The sequence below is a fragment of the Nicotiana tomentosiformis genome, chromosome 5, assembly GCF_000390325.3.
Source record: "Nicotiana tomentosiformis chromosome 5, ASM39032v3, whole genome shotgun sequence".
NCBI classification, from domain to species: domain Eukaryota; kingdom Viridiplantae; phylum Streptophyta; class Magnoliopsida; order Solanales; family Solanaceae; genus Nicotiana; species Nicotiana tomentosiformis.
This window is the reverse complement of record NC_090816.1, coordinates 101,940,947-101,959,827: the sequence shown is the minus strand read 5'-3', so window position 1 is coordinate 101,959,827 and position 18,881 is coordinate 101,940,947. Positions and strand designations below refer to the sequence as shown.

Sequence of the window (18,881 nt, the reverse complement as noted above, 5' to 3'; positions counted from 1 at the left end):
ACAACATCGCCTCCCATATAGGGCCTCAAATGAGGCCATCTGAATGCTCGCTTGATAACTGTTATTATATGCGAACTCAATCAAAGGTAGATAATCATCCTTATTTCCTTTAAAATCAAGAACACATGCTCGTAACATATCTTCCAAGGTCTGAATTGTCCTCTCGGCCTGCCCGTCCGTTTGAGGGTGAAAAGTTATACTTAGATTAACTCGGGTACCGAGACCTTCTGAAAACTCCGCCAGAACTGGGCAGTAAACTGTGCACCACTGTCAGAAATAATACACATAGGAGAACCATGCAACCGAACAATCTACTTTATGTATAATGTTGCATACTGCGGTGCCATGTAGGTTATTTTGACTGGCAAAAAGTGAGCTGACTTAGTGAGTCGGTCTACTATGACCCAAATGGAGTCATGTTTCTTAAAGGTTCGCTGCAAACCCACCACAAAATCCATATTTATTCTCTCCCATTTCCATTCTAGTATTTCAATGACTTGAGCTAAGCCACCTGGCTTCTGGTCTTCAGCTTTTACTCGCTGACAAATAAGGCACTGTGATACATAATCTGCAATATCTCACTTCATATTATTCCACCAATAAACATCGCTCAAATCATGATACATTTTGGTAGAACCTGGATGTATTGAATATCTGGAGCTATGAGCTTCTACCATAATTGCCCTTCAAAGATCTTCTACATTAGTCATGCATAAGCGGCCATCAAGTCTCATCACACCATTCTCATCAAGTGCAAAATTCTTAATCTTTCCACTGAGGACACCTTCCTTGAGCTTAAGCAAGCTAGGGTCAACAAATTGTTTGGCTTTAACTTGCTCTACTAAAGTAGACTTAGTACCCATACTTGCTATCAACCTTCCATCATACTTCTCATCGAAATGAACCCCTTGTCTAGCTATTTTTTGGGATTCCTTACCTATTGGACGTTCGACCACAAACAACCTGATCAATATCCCCATGGATCTTCTGGTCAGAGCATCAGCAACCACATTCGCTTTGCCGGGATGGTATATGATATTGCATTCATAATCCTTAAGTAATTCCAACCACATGCGTTTTCTCGGGTTCAACTCTTTCTGCTTGAATATATATTTTAAACTTTTATGATCTGTATAAATGTCACATCGCTCTCCATAAAGGTAGTGACGCCATATTTTTAGAGCAAAAATAGCTGCCGCTAGCTCATGATCGTGTGTAGGAAAATTTCTCTCATGATTCTTTAACTGCCTAGAAGCATAAGCAATTACCTTATCATTATGCATAAGAACACATCTTAATCCTACTCTGGAAGCATCACAATAGATCACAAATTTACCTGTAGGGATTGGGGCTGTAGTCAACCTGTGCTTGAGTTCTTGAAAACTTTTCTCACAAGCTTCAGACCATTGGAACTTCACATTTTTCTGAGTTAACTTTGTCAACGGGGAAGCTACTAAAGAGAACCCTTATACAAAACGACGGTAGTAACCTGCCAACCCTAGAAAACTGCGAATATATGTAGGGGTCGTTGGCCTAGGCCAACTCTTAACTGCTTCTATTGTTTGTGGGTCTACTCTAATGCCTTCTTTCGAGACCACAAGTCCCTAAAATGTAACTGTATCGAGCCAACATTCACATTCGGAAAATTTTGCATAAAGTTGATGGTCCTTGAGTATTTGAAGAATTTTTCTCAAGTGATTCTCATGCTCTTTCTAGCAACGAGAATATACCAAAATATCATCGATAAATACATGATCAAAGGTATCTAAGAAAGGCTTGAAGACTCTATTAATTAAGTCCATAAAAGTTGTTGGTGCATTGGTCAATCCAAAATACATCACTAAAAATTCATAGTGACTATATCGAGTCTTGAAAGCCGTTTACGGGATGTCTGCTTCTCTGATTTTTAACTGATGGTATCCCGATATCAGATCTATTTTTCAGAAATACCTGGCACCCTGCAACTGATCAAATAAGTCATCTATCCTGGGTAGTGGATATTTATTTTTGATAGTAATCTTATTCAGCTGGCAGTAATCTATACACCTCCGTAGGGAACCATCTTTTTTCTTCACGAACAACACTGGAGAACCCCAACGTGAAATACTAGGTCGAATAAAACCCTTATCTAAGAGGTCTTCCAACTACTTCTTGAGTTCATTAAGCTTAGATGGAGCCATTCTGTAAGGAGGAATCGAGATTGGTTGAGTTCCTGGCATGTGTCTATGCCAAACTCAATCTCCCTATCTGGTGGTATCCCTGGGAGATCATCCGGGAACACGTCTGAAAACTCTTTCATAATCTGTATTGATTCAAGCATTGGGGAATCAGGTTTCATATCCCGCACATGTGCAAGATACACCAAACACCCGCTGCTCACTAGCTTTATAGCCATAAAGTAAGAAATAAACTTACTTACGGGCGTACCCACTTCACCTATAATTATAACTGGATCTTCCCCAATTGTCTTCGCGTGGCAATCAACTGTAGCATGACAAGAAGATAATCAGTCCATGCCAGCTATGATGTCAAATTCTATCATATCTAACAAGTTCAAATTGGCTAATGTTTCTCGGTCCTGAACTGTGATGATGTAATTTTTGAATATATACTCAACTTTAACAGATTCCCCTATAGGTGTAGAAACCTCAAATGAAAACCTTAAGTTTTCTGGTGCTTTTCCAAACTCGACATAAATATAAGGAGACACATAGGAAAAAGTTGAACCATGATTAACTAATACATAAGCAAGGCGACCACAAACCGAGAGAATACCTGTAATAACTCTGTTAGATGCCTCCGCATTTTTCCTGTCTAGAACTGCATAGAATTTGGCTGGTCCGCCTCCTCCCTGAGCTCCACCTCTATTGGCACCACGCCCAGTCTGAGTATTAGATGACCGAACTGGATGAGGTGCAACTATAGAATTACCCATGGATGTTGCATGTCTGGTTGGAGTTTTCCTCAGAGCTTGTCCAAGAAGTGGACAACCTCTCTTAGTATGACCCGGATCATCGCAGTGGAAACAACCTTTCTGACCCAAAAGACATTTTCCTGGATGTCTTTTGCTGCACGAAGGACATATAGGATATGAGAACCGAGGTTTGCCCTAACTAGTTGAACTTTGCCCCCGAGGGGCCTGACCCTTACTCTGCTGGCCGTATCTGAGTTGAGCTGGATAAGGAGATGAGTGAGTCGTTGATCGAATGTGAGCTGAATGATTCATGTTCTTACCCCCATCTAAAAATCCACTATAAATACTAGTTGTTCTAGCCTTCTTGCTGTTATCTCTAGCTTCCATGGCGATTTTATCAAAAGCCTCCTTCCACGTAGCGATATTGAAAACCTGAAGATAAGTCTTGTCATCCTGACGTGAAGTCATATCTTTTGCCATACGTGGATTCAAGCCTTCAATGAACCTTCTCACTTTCTCTCTCTCTGTCGGTATCAAATTAGTGCATAGTCTGACAATTTTGTAAATTCCATCTCATATTCAGTCACTGACATGGTACCATGTTTACGATGTTCAAACTGACGCCAGAGCTCATCCATTAGCCTGCTAGGCTAAAACTTGGCCCTGAAAGCTTCTTTGAACTGGGGCCAAGTAAGTGGCGGTAATATAGAATATCTGGCCTTCTTGTAACCTCTCCATCATTATCCTGCTGCACCCTTCAATCAAAACCCAACCAACTATGTGGCTTGTGTTTCAAGACAACCCAAAGAAATAAACAATTCATCTATCTCTTCCAAAAATAACATTGGTTCATTTGGTTTATTGATACCATTATAAGTAGGAGGGTTTAATTTCATAAAGGCATGTGGATCAATTTTTCCTGTTGGTAACTGCACTGTCTGGGCAATATTTACAGGGAAAACTGGTGGTGGTACCTTGAGTAGAGCTTGAAAATCATCTCCTATAACTTCTTCATCTGAATTATGAGGGTCATGAAGAAGATCATGAACATGTGCAGCCCGACCACCAGTCGAAGGAGCTAGGGACTCCAGAAAGTCCAAAATTATGTCAATTCGATTATCCTACTAATGTGGTGGTACCCGATCATTAACAATCTGCTGAGGTGGAGCTAGTGCTTGTCTTGTGGCCCTACCATGAGCCTGATTACCTCTGGCATTTCCACCTCTACCCCTAGCATTTTGACTTATACCTCTACCTCTGTCACGTCCTCTAACTGCAGTTGGTGCTATTAGTGCGGCTTGCACCTCTGGTGCTACTTCTTGATGATTAGCAGTTGGTATATCAACATTGTTAGCAGCAGGATGAAGTTGATCTTGTTCTAACCATCTTGTTTGTGCTGAAACGAGAGATAAATGGGTGTTAGAATTCTGAAACGTTTAGCTCTAACACACGATATAAGAATCAAAGGAGATAAAGGAAAAACAAAATTCCTAACATGTCCTACAACCTCCCAAATATAAGTATGGTGCACAACATACGCATATTTGAGATTGTGCTAGACATGATTCATGACTCCCTAGAACTCCGTAAACCTGGCTACTTTGATACCGACACCAACTTGTCATGGCCCCAAACTAGGGTGGGACATGATTAGTACTCAACTCTTACCACTCATTGAGTGAACCCTGTACTATTTGTATCAAACTTCAAGTTCAATAGCAAAGAAACTAACATGATTAAATATTAATTCTAATCAAATTGTAATTCTTCAGCTGACTGATAAAATATAATAAATAAAGGATAAATCCCAAAATATTTTAATACTGACCCACTAACAAGTCATGAGCCTCTAGGATCTAGAAAATAAAATTTAAAATACATAGCCTACGGCGGCATCCCCCGAAAATAAAATAAACGTAAAAAAAAAGTTATAAGTAATAGTCTGAAAAGGGTCCGCTACCGCTGGGATGAATCAACGAAGTCTGTAAACTGAATCAATAATATCTCCTCTAGCCACGTGCCTTGTTACCTGTGTACTCAATACATGCCACATGACGTAGCAGGCCCAAACGAGCTAAGTACCACCAAAGGATACCCAGTAAGTCTCATAGGCTACCTCCTAAAAAGGCGGAGCGAGACCTTCTAAAAATTATAAGAAAGAAAAGGGATATACGAAAAATCATATAAATCATATAAAATTTTACAACCAAGTAATAAGCTTGAAACTGAAACTATAAGCTAAACTGTAAGCTGAAACTGAAACTTAACGTAGAAATTGTACCCATAACAAATATCTGAAATAGAAATTGAGCTATATATATTTTAATACATAACTTTGCAAAGTTAATTGTTACGCATAATGGCCCTGCGTATGTGAGCATCTGGGAACACGTACGTGGGAGTGTCGGCCTATCTCCCCAACAAATAGTTGTCACCTACGAGCGTGGGGTCTATAACCATGACATCATGGCACTCACGATGGGGGAGGTTGGCCACTTCTCCCTACTCAATGTGAATATCATAATTAAAGGTACATAACAACTGGAACACATAAGAATGTATTCATGTCACATAAAAGGTCGTACTGAATAAGAATAAAGTGAACTTAGTATTAGATCACGAGGAGACATGACTTAGCTTTATCTAGCATATGGAGCACAAGGGTTCTAATGGAATTCCCTACTAGAAAAGTAAACCTCAACTCACCTTAATTACAAGCTCAACTTTGTCTCCACATATCTTCCGGGCAATCCCAAGTCACCAATTTCTCTAACTACATAACAATTGGGTTTAACTTAAATTAATACATGTCCAAAAAATACAACTATATACACAGTTCTCTTGTTCTAGGAAAATTTCACTTAGGTTCTAAAAATCTAATTAATCCGTAATAACTCAATAAATCGATTTGAACGTTTAATCCCACAACTCATTAGAACAAGCTATAACTACGAAGTTTTCTATTTTTTTTTCAAACTTCATCACTGCCTAGCAATGGGTAATCATGATTCCAATAATAAATTCATGGTAAATACATCCAAGGCTCTTACTATATTGTAATAACATTATTGAATAAAGCCCAAACATTTAAAATCCTTTTATTTATTTAAAACAAAAAATCCAAATCTCAAAATACTACTCATATCTCAATTGATAGTAGATAAACAATTATTTTTACTAGAGAAGGGTATATGGGTACGTCTGAATGAGAGTCAATCTGCCACTTTTGATTACAAAATTCTCTTGAAATTAAACACTCAAGATAACCCAAGTAGTTGTAGACTTGCGGTGAACAAGCTTGAGAAAACAAAAACTTTATTTTCTTTCTTTTTTGAAAGTAGCCAGCGAAAGGGGCATACAATTGCCACTGATTTAGTGGACTTAATTTTCTTAAAATTTTCACTAGTGGGCATGTGGGACATAGCTAAATAATTGCCCAACTTTTTCTTTCTTTCCAATTGCTTACTTGACTTCTCTCATCATATTTTAAACTAATATATAGGCTACTTATCCTTCATTACACTAGCTATTAAGAAATTATTCAATACACTCGGATACTAAAAAATTTCAGCAACTTTGTTTTCCAATTAAAAGTCAGGTAACTTAGTTTATTCTTACGTATATGTCCTACCATATTAGTTCATATCCTATACGCATATTATCCTAAATACTTCGCTTAAACCGTGCAAGTCCTTATACCCTTCGAGCACTTTAATCACGTTATGAACTTCGAGATTATTAAAATTTTAAGCTAGAAATTTATGGGGCTTTACATTCTCCCCCGCTTAAGAATATTCGTTCTCGAATGTGTCGTAATTGTTCTTTAGTCTAAAAGAAAGATCTTAGGACCCCAAAATTTGACTAAGTCCTAAAATTTTCAAAACTTTCGGCAGAGTCTCCCTTGTAACTGGAGTTTTCCATAAATTTTCAATCTGTCTAATAACCCAATAACAATAACACTTTGCACCTCTAGCCACTCAATCCAATAATATACAATATCACGACATACCCATATACCCGCCAAAGCCATTTTACATCTTTATAAGCACAAATATCACATAACTTTACAATCTAAATATTTTAAAGTTTAAAATGAATTATGTACCTGAAATCTCGAACAAATAAGGATATTTTTTCTTCATGGCTTTCTCTGGCTCCCACGTAGCTTCCTCAGCTGAGTGGTTTCTCCATATTACTTTCACCGAAGCAACGTCTTTGGTTCAAAGTCTACGAACCTGCCTGTCTATTATTGCTACAAGGGCCTCCTCATATGTCAGAGTATCATCAATATCTATCTCCTGTCTATCAAGTACATGACCCGGGTCGTGAAAGTACTGTTTCAGTATGGACACATGAAAAATTGGATGCACAGAAGATAACTCTGGAGGTAAAGCTAGTCGATAGGCTACAAGCCCAATCCTTTTAAGAATTGGATAAGGCCCTATATATCTTGGGCTAAGCTTCCCTTTTCTACCAAACCTCATGATTCCCTTCATTGGAGACACTTTTAAAAATACATAGTCACCCTCTTTAAACTCAAGATCGCGACGTCTTATATCTGAGTATGACTTTTGTCGGCTTTGAGATGTTTTAAGTCGTTCCTGAATAAGTTTCACCTTTTTCAAGGCATCATGTACTATGTTTGGCCCAATAAGCTTCGTTTCACCTAACTCAAACCACTCTACAGGCGAACGACATCGCCTCCCATATAGGGCCTCGAATGAGGCCATCTGAATGCTCGCTTGATAACTGTTATTATATGCGAACTTAATCAAAGGTAGATAATCATCCTTATTTCCTTTAAAATCAAGAACACATGCTCGTAACATATCTTCCAAGGTCTGAATTGTCCTCTCGGCCTGCCCGTCCGTTTGAGGGTGAAAGGTTATACTTAGATTAACTCGGGTACCGAGACCTTCTGAAAACTCCGCCAGAACTGGGCAGTAAACTGTGCACCACTGTCAGAAATAATACACATAGGAGAACCATGCAACCGAACAATCTACTTTATGTATAATGTTGCATACTGCGGTGCCATGTAGGTTATTTTGACTGGCAAAAAGTGAGCTGACTTAGTGAGTCGGTCTACTATGACCCAAATGGAGTCATGTTTCTTAAAGGTTCGCTGCAAGCCCACCACAAAATCCATATTTATTCTCTCCCATTTCCATTCTGGTATTTCAATGACTTGAGCTAAGCCACCTGGCCTCTGGTCTTCAGCTTTTACTCGCTGACAGATAAGGCATTGTGATACATAATCTGCAATATCTCACTTCATATTATTCCACCAATAAACATCCCTCAAATCATGATAAATTTTGGTAGAACCTGGATGTATTGAATATCTGGAGCTATGAGCTTCTACCATAATTGCCCTTCAAAGATCTTCTACATTAGTCATGCATAAGCGGCCATCAAGTCTCATCACACCATTCTCATCAAGTGCAAAATTCTTAATCTTTCCACTGAGGACACCTTCCTTGAGCTTAAGCAAGCTAGGGTCAACAAATTGTTTGGCTTTAACTTGCTCTACTAAAGTAGACTTAGTACCCATACTTGCTATTAACCTTCCATCATACTTCTCGTCGAAACGAACCCCTTGTCTAGCTATTTTTTTGGATTCCTTACCTATTGGACGTTCGACCACACACAACCTGATCAAAATCCCCATGGATCTTCTGCTCAGAGCATCAGCAACCACATTCGCTTTGCCGGGATGGTATATGATATTGCATTCATAATCCTTAAGTAATTCTAACCACATGCGTTTTCTCGGGTTCAACTCTTTCTGCTTGAATATATATTTTAAACTTTTATGATCTGTATAAATGTCACATCGCTCTCCATAAAGGTAGTGACGCCATATTTTTAGAGCAAAAATAGCTGCCGCTAGCTCATGATCGTGTGTAGGAAAATTTCTCTCATGATTCTTTAACTGCCTAGAAGCATAAGCAATTACCTTATCATTATGCATAAGAACACATCTTAATCCTACTCTGGAAGCATCACAATAGATCACAAATTTACCTGTAGGGATTGGGGCTGTAGTCAACCTGTGCTTGAGTTCTTGAAAACTTTTCTCACAAGCTTCAGACCATTGGAACTTCACATTTTTCTGAGTTAACTTTGTCAACGGGGAAGCTACTAAAGAGAACCCTTATACAAAACGACGGTAGTAACCTGCCAACCCTAGAAAACTGCGAATATATGTAGGGGTCGTTGGCCTAGGCCAACTCTTAACTGCTTCTATTGTTTGTGGGTCTACTCTAATGCCTTCTTTCGAGACCACAAGTCCCTAAAATGTAACTGTATCGAGCCAATATTCACATTCGGAAAATTTGGCATAAAGTTGACGGTCCTTGAGTATTTGAAGAATTGTTCTCAAGTGATTCTCATGCTCTTTCTAGCAACGAGAATATACCAAAATATCATCGATAAATACATGACAAAGGTATCTAAGAAAGGCTTGAAGACTCTATTAATTAAGTCCATAAAAGTTGTTGGTGCATTGGTCAATCCAAAGAACATCACAAAAAATTCATAGTGACTATACCGAGTCTTGAAAGCCGTTTACGGGATGTCTGCTTCTCTGATTTTTAACTGATGGTATCCCGATATCAGATCTATTTTTGAGAAATACATGGCATCCTGCAACTGATCAAATAAGTCATCTATCCTGGGTAGTGGATATTTTTTTTTGATAGTAATCTTATTCAGCTAGCAGTAATCTATACACCTCCGTAGGGAACCATCTTTTTTCTTCACGAACAACACTGGAGCACCCCAACGTGAAATACTAGGTCGAATAAAACCCTTATCTAAGAGGTCTTGCAACTACTTCTTGAGTTCATTAAGCTCAGATGGAGCCATTCTGTAAGGAGGAATCGAGATTGGTTGAGTTCCTGGCATGTGTCTATACCAAAATCAATCTCCCTATCTGGTGGTATCCCTGCGAGATCATCCGGGAACACGTCTGAAAACTCTTTCACAATCTGTATTGATTCAAGCATTGGGGAATCAGGTTTCATATCCTGCACATGTGCTAGATACGCCAAACACCCGCTGCTCACTAGCTTTATAGCCTTAAAGTAAGAAATAAACTTACTTACGGGCGTACCCACTTCACCTATAATTATAACTGGATCTTCCCCAATTGTCTTCGCGTGGCAATCAACTGTAGCATGACAAGAAGATAATCAGTCCATGCCAGCTATGATGTCAAATTCTACCATATCTAACAAGTTTAAATTGGCTAATGTTTCTCGGTCCGGAACTGTGATAATGTAGTTTCTGAATATATACTCAACTTTAGCAGATTCCTCTATAGGTGTGGAAACATCAAATGAAAACCTTAATTTTTCTGGTGCTTTTCCAAACTCGACATAAATATAAGGAGACACATAAGAAAAAGTTGAACCATGATTAACTAATACATAAGCAAGGCGACCACAAACCGAGAGAATACCTGTAATAACTCTGTTAGACGCCTCAGCATTTTTCCTATCTAGAACTGCATAGAATTTGGCTGGTCCGCCTCCTCCCTGAGCTCCACCTCTATTGGCATCATGCCCAGTCTGAGTATTAGATGACCGAACTGGATGAGGTGCAACTATAGAATTACCCATGGATGTTGCATGTCTGGTTGGAGTTTTCCTCAAAGCTTGTCCAAGAAGTGGACAATCTCTCTTAGTATGACCCGGATCATCGCAGTGGAAACAACCTTTCTGACCCAAAAGACATTTTCCTGGACGTCTTTTGCTGCATGAAGGACATATAGGATATGAGAACCGAGGTTTGCCCTAACTAGTTGAACTTTGCCCCCGAGGGGCCTGACCCTTACTCTGCTGGCCGTATCTGAGTTGAGCTGGATAAGGAGATGAGTGAGTTGTTGATTGAATGTGAGCTGAATGATTCATGTTCTTACCCCCATCTGAAAATCCACTATAAACACCAGTTGTTCTAGCCTTCTTGCTGTTATCTCTAGCTTCCATGGCGATTTTATCAAAAGCCTCCTTCCACGTAGCGATATTGAAAACCTGAAGATAAGTCTTGTCATCCTGACGTGAAGTCATATCTTTTGCCATACGTGGATTCAAGCCTTCAATGAACCTACTCACTTTCTCTCTCTCTATCAGTATCAAATTAGTGCATAGTCTGACAATTTTGTAAATTCCATCTCATATTCAGTCACTGACATGGTACCATGTTTACGATGTTCAAACTGACGTCAGAGCTCATCCATCAGACTGCTAGGCAAAAACTTGGCCCTGAAAGCTTCTTTGAACTGGGGCCAAGTAAGTGGCGGTAATATAGAATCTCTGGCCTTATTGTAACCTCTCCACCATTATCCTGCTGCACCCTTCAATCAAAATCCAACCAACTATGTGGCTTGTGTTTCAAGACAACCCAAAGAAATAAACAATTCATCTATCTCTTCCAAAAATAACATTGGTTCATTTGGTTTATTGATACCATTATAAGTAGGAGGGTTTAATTTCATAAAGGCATGTGGATCAATTTTTCCTGTTGGTAACTGCACTGTCTGGGAAATATTTACAGGGAAAACTGGTGGTGGTACCTTGAGTGGAGCTTGAAAATCATCTCCTATAACCTCTTCATTTGAATTATGAGGGTCATGAAGAAGAGCATGAACATGTGCAGCCCGACCACCAGTCGGAGGAGCTAGGGACTCCAGAAAGTCCAAAATTATGTCAATTCGATTATCCTACTAATGTGGTGGTACCCGATCATTAACAATCTGCTGAGGTGGAGCTTGTGCTTGTCTTGTGGCCCTACCATGAGCCTGATTACCTCTGGCATTTCCACTTCTACCCCTAGTATTTTGACTTATACCTCTACCTCTGTCACGTCCTCTAACTGCAGTTGGTGCTATTAGTGCGGCTTGCACCTCTGGTGCTACTTCTTGATGATTAGCAGCTGGTATATCAACATTGTTAGCAGCAAGATGAAGTTGATCTTGTTCTAACCATCTTGTTTGTGCTGAAACGAGAGATAAATGGGTGTTAGAATTCTGAAACGTTTAGCTCTAACACACGATATAAGAATCAAAGGAGATAAAGGAAAAACAAAATTCCTAACATGTCCTACAACCTCCCAAATATAAGTATGGTGCAAAACATACGCATATTTGAGATTGTGCTAGACACGACTCATGACTCCCTAGAACTCCGTAAACCTGGCTACTTTGATACCGACACCAACTTGTCATGGCCCCAAACTGGGGTGGGACATGATTAGTACTCAACCCTTACCACTCATTGAGTGAACCCTGTACTATTTGTATCAAACTTCAAGTTCAATAGCAAAGAAACTAACATGCTTAAATATTAATTCTAATCAAATTGTAATTCTTCAGCTGACTGATAAAATATAATAAATAAAGGATAAATCCTAAAATATTTTAATACTGACCCACTAACAAGTCATGAGCCTCTAGAATCTAAAAAATAAAATTTAAAATACATAGCCTACGACGGCATCCCCCGAAAATAAAATAAACGTAAAAAAAAGTTATAAATAATAGTCTGAAAAGGGTCCGCTACCGCTGGGATGAATCAACGAAGTCTGTAAACTGAATCAATAATATCTCCTCTAGCCACGTGCCTTGTTACCTGTGTCCTCTATACATGCCACATGACGTAGCAGGCCCAAACGAGCTAAGTACCACCAAAGGATACTCAGTAAGTCTCATAGGCTACCTGCTAAAAAGGCGGAGCGAGACCTTCTGAAAATTATAAGAAAGAAAAGGGATATACGAAAAATCATATAAATCATATAAAATTTTACAACCAAGTAATAAGCTTGAAACTGAAACTATAAGCTAAACTGTAAGTTGAAACTGAAATTTAACGTAGAAATTGTACACATAACAAATATCTGAAATAGAAACTGAGTTATATATATTTTAAGACGTAACTTTGCAAAGTTAATTGTTATGCATAATGGCCCTGCGTACGTGAGCATCTGGGTACACGTACGTGGGAGTGTCAGCCTATCTTCCCAACAAATAGTTGGCACCTACGAGCGTGGGGTAGGTAACCATGACATCATGGCACTCACGATGGGGGAGGTTGGCCATTTCTCCCTACTCAATGTGAATATCATAATTAAAGGTACATAGCAACTGGAACACATAAGCATGTATTCATGTCACATATAAGGTCGTATTGAATAAGAATAAAGTGAACTTAGTATTAGATCATGAGGAGACATGACTTAGCTTCATCTAGCATATGGAGCACAAGGGTTCTAATGGAATTCCCTACTAGAAAAGTAAACCTCAACTCACCTTAATTACAAGCTCAACTTTGTCTCCACATATCTTCCGGGCAATCCCAAGTCACCAATTTCTCTAACTACATGACAATTGGGTTTAACTTAAATTAATACATGTCCAAAAAATACAACTATATACACAGTTTTCTTGTTCTAGGAAAATTTCACTTAGGTTCTAAAACACTAATTAATCCGTAATAACTCAATAAATCGATTTGAACGTTTAATCCCACAACTCATTAGAACAAGCTATAACTACGAAGTTTTCTATTTTTTTTTTCAAACTTCATCACTGCCCAGCAATGGGTAATCATGATTCCAGTAATAAATTCATGGTAAATACATCCAAGGCTCTTACTATATTGTAATAACATTATTGAATAAAGCCCAAGCATTTAAAATCCTTTTATTTATTTAAAACAAAAAATCAAAATCTCAAAATCCTACTCATATCTCAATTAATAGTAGATAAACAATTGTTTTTACCAGAGAAGGGTATATGGGTACCTCTGAATGAGAGTCAATCTGCCACTTTTGATTACAAAATTCTCTTGAAATTAAACACTCAAGATAACCCAAGTAGTTGCAGACTTGTGGTGAACAAGCTTGAGAAAACAGAAACTTTATTTTCTTTTCTTTTTTGAAAGTAGCCAGCGAAAGAGGCATACAATTGCCACTGATTTAGTGGACTTAATTTTCTTAAAATTTTCACTAGTGGGCATGTGGGACATAGCTAAATAATTGCCCAACTTTTTCTTTTTTTCCAGTTGCTTACTTGACTTCTCTCACCATATTTTAAACTAATATATAAGCTACTTATCCTTCATTACACTAGTTATTAAGAAATTATTCAATACACTCGGATACTAGAAAATTTCAGCAACTTTATTTTCCAACTAGAAGTCAGGTACCGTAGTTTATTCTTAAGTATCCATCCTACCATATTAGTTCATATCCTATACGCATATTATCCCAAATACTTCGCTTAAACCGTGCAAGTCCTTATACCTTCGATAAAATTATTAAAATTTTAAGCTAGAAATTTATGGGGCTTTATAGGAGAAAATTTCTATTAACGGTCAAATAACCCACCAAAACTCAAAGTAAGTGGAATTTGGCCTTTACGAATCCTTTATCAAGTTTCAATATAATTTAGGCACTTAAATTAATAAGTAGAGTGCAAACAATACAAGTATTTCATGATTTGGATCCTAAAACTACTCGGACTTACGCATGATTAGTAGCTACGCACGGACTCTCGTCACCTCGCTCGTACGTAGCCCCCACAATTAGAGGCAAATAGTAATTTAAAATACCTATGGGGTAAATTTTCTCTTACAAGGTTAGGCAAGAGACTTACCCCATCTCAAAGCTCACTTTTCGGCCCACGAATTCGCTCTAAAGTCTCAACTTGGTGCCTAACAATCCGAAGCTAGCCAAATATTATATAAATTAATCAATATACACTCACAAGTTCATAATTTAGCTATTAGAGTGATTACCTATCCAAAATTAGAAGATTCCTAAAATTCACCCTCGGGCCCACGTGCTCGGATTCCAAATGTTTTGAAAGTAAATGTTACTCATAACCTCATGAACTCAAATATATAATTTTAACCTAATTCCATAATTATTTTAGTGGTTTAATCCCATTTTTATCAAAACCCTCGGTTCTTCACAATTTCCACAAGTTATCACAATCTTTCCATTATTAATCTAGCTAAAACCCACCTAATTAACTCAAAAATGAATGGGAGTTACTTACCTTAGTATATTGATGAAAATACCCCTCCAATGAGCTCTCAAAATCTCTCAAGACTAAATGCAAAAAATCTGAGGAAAAAGGCCTAAGTCTCGCAATAAAAGCCCTCACTGCCCCAGCGATATCCGCACCTGCGACAAAAACAGCCGTGCCTGTGGCTCCGCTTCTGCGGAAGAATCTGCGTAGGTACGGTCCTTGCCCAGGCCGCCTCTATTCTCTCTTGTTTACGGGCTCCCGCTTCTGCGGACCCGCTTCTGCGGAAAGATCTGTTGCACCTGCGACCCAGGCCTTGCTGGCCTCCCTTTCGCATCTGCGACCCTGCCATCGCAGAAGCGAGGCCGCTTTTATGGACTACTGGCCACCTAATCCCAGTCCGCTTCTACGATCAAAAAATCGCACCTATGAGCTCGCACTTGCGGCTCCAAGCCACGCAGGTGCGAACGCACTAGATCTGAAGCACCAACAGTCCCCCAGGCCAAAATTTCGAGTGCGATTCCAATCCGTTTAGCATCTGGGGCCCCCGAGACCCCGTCCAATTACACTCACACATCCAAACACATAATACCTATCCGTTCGCTTGATAGAAACACCAAAATAACATCTAGAAATATGAATCGGACATCAAAATGCATGAATCAAATTATGAAACTCAAAAACTTCTAGAAACACTTCTGCACGTCCGATTCTTATCAAATTAACACGGAATGATGCTAAATTTTGCGTGCAAGTCATAAGTCACTATACGGAACTATTCCTAGGCTCAGAATCCTAATCATACCTCTATAACACCAAATTTAAGGAACTTGAAAATCTTCAATGCGCCAACTTTCAATATTAAGCGTCCAAACGCTCCCGGGTCATCCGAAACCCGATCCAAACATACGCCCAAGTCCAAAATCAGCATATAAACCTATTGGGATAGTCAAATCCCGGTATCGAGGTCATCTACTCAAAACATTAAATCAAGTCAAACCTAACCATTTCAAGCCAATATTAAGGAACTAAGTGTTCCGATTTCAACCTGAATCCTTCCAAACTCGAACTAGCTATCCCCGTAAGTTATAAAAAACTAAAAGCACATACAAGAAGTCTTAATTAGGGGAACATGGATCTAGAAAGTAAAATAACCGGCCGGGTCGTTCCACTCTTCTTCCTCAGGATGCTCCATGTCGTGGATATTGTGAAACCTCCCTCGCTATTTGGGTTCCAAACTGGCCTATCAATTCTATCTGGACATAATTCAATGTTCAAATTGTACAGAATGTTTCTGATAGAGTCTGGCTAGTGTATTTCAGTGTTGTCCTCAAGTCACTCCCCATCCACAAATACTTCTTTTAGTTCTATATCCCCGGGCCTATCATCATCTGCTAGTGGCTACAAAGTAGACCAAGTGATGTCCAATTGTCATACCAGAAAGATACATCTTCTCTCCCTACTGGCCAAACTAATTTTTCCTCCACTTCATATTTAATTTTGCACAGTTATTTCCAACTATGAGATGCTCTTGTACCTTGGTTGTTTTGCTAGAGGATGTATTCTCCTACAATACTTTGACATCATGAAATCCCTCCATAATGAATTATTTGTCCTTAGATTCCACCATATTTTTGCAGAAAAAGCTTTGCATATATCATGCAGACTCCTAAAATTTGCACCTCCTTCAAAGTATGGATAGCATAAATTTGACCAAGATGTCCAGTGATGTCTATCTGTGCCATTTGCTGAACTCCAAACGAATTTGGCAAGAATTCTCTCAATTTGCACAAGGACACCTTTTGGAGGTTGCAAAGTTGATATCAAATGCATAGGCATAGACATGAGAACATGTTTGATAAGGACAACCTTGCCTCCCAAGGATAGTAACCTGGCGTGCCAACCCCTTACCCTGCTAGTAACCTTATTAATCATCTCCGAATAATATGAAATCTTCTGTCTCTCGGCAAATAGTGGACAACCCAAGTATTTAATTAGTAGGGCCTGTTGTTGCATTTTAGTTATTCTTGTAATTTTGTTACTCATTGCCTCCGAGGTTCCTTGAGCTCGTACAAAGCAACTCTTGTTCTTATTTACTAGTTGGCCTGAAGCGGCCTCATAAATAGCCAAGGTCTTCATCACTAACTTGAGTGTCTTCTTCCTGCCACTTGAGAAAAGTATTAGATCATCTGCAAAGGCTAGATGATTAATTTGAGGCCCCCTTTTATTCATAAAGAATTCGGTGAAATCATTATGACTGTACATGTTATTTAGCAAAATAGACAAAAACTCTGCACTAGTAACAAATAATAAGGGTGAGATGGGATCACCTTGTCTCAGACCATTCTCAGATTTGACGAACCCATATCTCTACCCATTTACAATTATTGAATACCAGTTACATGAGATATGTCTATGAATCATGTCAAAACCACTGTTCTGAAAAACCAAGCTTTCTCATAACCTAATAAATATATTTCCAAATCACTCTATCATACGCCTTTGCCATATCGAGTTTCATCACAATATTATTCTTGTTTTGCGATTTTGTATACCATTAATGATTTCCTGGGCTAATAGTACATTCTCTGAGATCTACCTCCCTTTTATGAAGCCTGACTGGTTTGCAGAGATTATTTTGGGGAGTATTCGAGAAAGTCTACCATTTAATATCTTGGATATAATCTTAGTGGACATATTGCACAAGCTGATTGGTTTGAGTTCTGACTGATGTTTTAACTTCAATACCACACGGGGGGAAGGGGGGGGAGGGGGGATAATTTGTGTGGTGTCCAATTTTTTGCTTAAACTGATTATGGAAGGACTTGGTTCTTCTAACTGTTCCTGAACCTACTATTGCTGAAATAGTAAATGCGAAAAGTAAAGAACACAAGTATTTTATGTGGAAAACACCTAGCTCAAAAGGTAAAAAAATCACGACCTACTTCTCAGTAGGATTTTTCCAAAATCTCCACTAATCACTGAGCCAAAAACTGCATTTACAAAATACTTTTGTAAACCTAGGATTAACTCTAATCCAGTTGTGGCAACCAACTTCTTACTGCTACGACAACTTCAAGTTAACTCTAACTTGAATACTCTGAGTACCCATTACAATTGCCTCTAGATAAAGCTGAAAGGTATAATATGAAAACACATACTACAATTGAACTAGGATAAAAGACACACACTTGTAACTTCAGGTTTGCACACTTGAATCACACACGAATTGCTTGCAAAATGCCTTGCTATTTTGCTCTCAATTCACGTTTAACTTCTGCTTTTGTGTGTACCTATAGAATGAGAACATCCTTCAATATATAGACTTAGTAGATGAAAATATAACTAGAGTTCTAATGCTACTCTTCCTTGGTGGGAGAGTTCTAGTTTATCTCAACTTCTAACTCCTCCCTTATCTTGGATATTGTTCTCTTTGATTAAGGAGTCCTTCTCCTTAATTATGCAACCTTTTCGATTAGGAGATATCAATTATACTAAGTTAAGATTATCTCCTTCATGTGCATCCAACATGCTCGAATCTTCTCGTGTCTATGCACACAAGGGATGGATCTAGTTCATGCCTGAGCTTCCTTTGTCAATCTTCAAAATAAACCTTCACTTGGGCCAACAAATTCTCCCTTTTTGATGATGACAAACTCTGTGCTTTTTCATAATCATAGGCACTGTTTCAACTTAGCTCAACATCAACACAATGTTAGAAATATTTTCCCTTTTTATCACTTATCATCAAGGACTAGGTTCATCATGTTCAAAACATCACTGTTCAAAGTGTAAAGCACAACCTTTTCCCCATTTTGGCATCATCGAAAAGTTGCATAAATATGTAAGATAACCAGATTTTAAACTTACTCATGGCCACTTGGCTACTTCAAATGCAATCATGGATTAATCATCATAGATCAAGCTAAGGATATT

At 38.6% G+C, this 18,881-nt stretch overlaps 2 protein-coding genes across 2 annotated transcripts; both read right to left on the bottom strand.

Moving 5' to 3' along the window:
• Positions 1-686: 686 nt before the first annotated feature.
• On the bottom strand, positions 687-2,395 carry LOC138892894 (uncharacterized). The gene is made up of 2 exons (XM_070176647.1): positions 2,149-2,395; positions 687-1,450 (listed from the first exon to the last, which is right to left on the bottom strand). The coding sequence occupies exons 1-2, from the start codon at positions 2,393-2,395 to the stop codon at positions 687-689; spliced, it is 1,011 nt and encodes a 336-aa protein (XP_070032748.1).
• Positions 2,396-10,110: 7,715 nt separating this feature from the next.
• Positions 10,111-10,998, bottom strand: LOC138892893 (uncharacterized). The gene is made up of 2 exons (XM_070176646.1): positions 10,755-10,998; positions 10,111-10,658 (listed from the first exon to the last, which is right to left on the bottom strand). Exons 1-2 carry the CDS (start codon positions 10,996-10,998, stop codon positions 10,111-10,113), a joined length of 792 nt encoding a protein of 263 aa, XP_070032747.1.
• Between the last annotated feature and the right edge of the window lie 7,883 nt (positions 10,999-18,881).

Bases quoted from the DNA above. Each gene is read 5' to 3' on its own strand.
- LOC138892894 (XM_070176647.1), bottom strand. From the start codon at position 2,395: ATGGCTATAAAGCTAGTGAGCAGCGGGTGTTTGGTGTATCTTGCACAT. The intron at 1,451-2,148 runs GTAGTTGGAAGA...TCTCTTTAGTAG, and splicing joins AAGCTTAATGAACTCAAGAA to CTTCCCCGTTGACAAAGTTA.
- LOC138892893 (XM_070176646.1), bottom strand. From the start codon at position 10,998: ATGGCAAAAGATATGACTTCACGTCAGGATGACAAGACTTATCTTCAG. The intron at 10,659-10,754 runs GTAAGGGTCAGG...AAAGACGTCCAG, and splicing joins ACTCAGATACGGCCAGCAGA to GAAAATGTCTTTTGGGTCAG.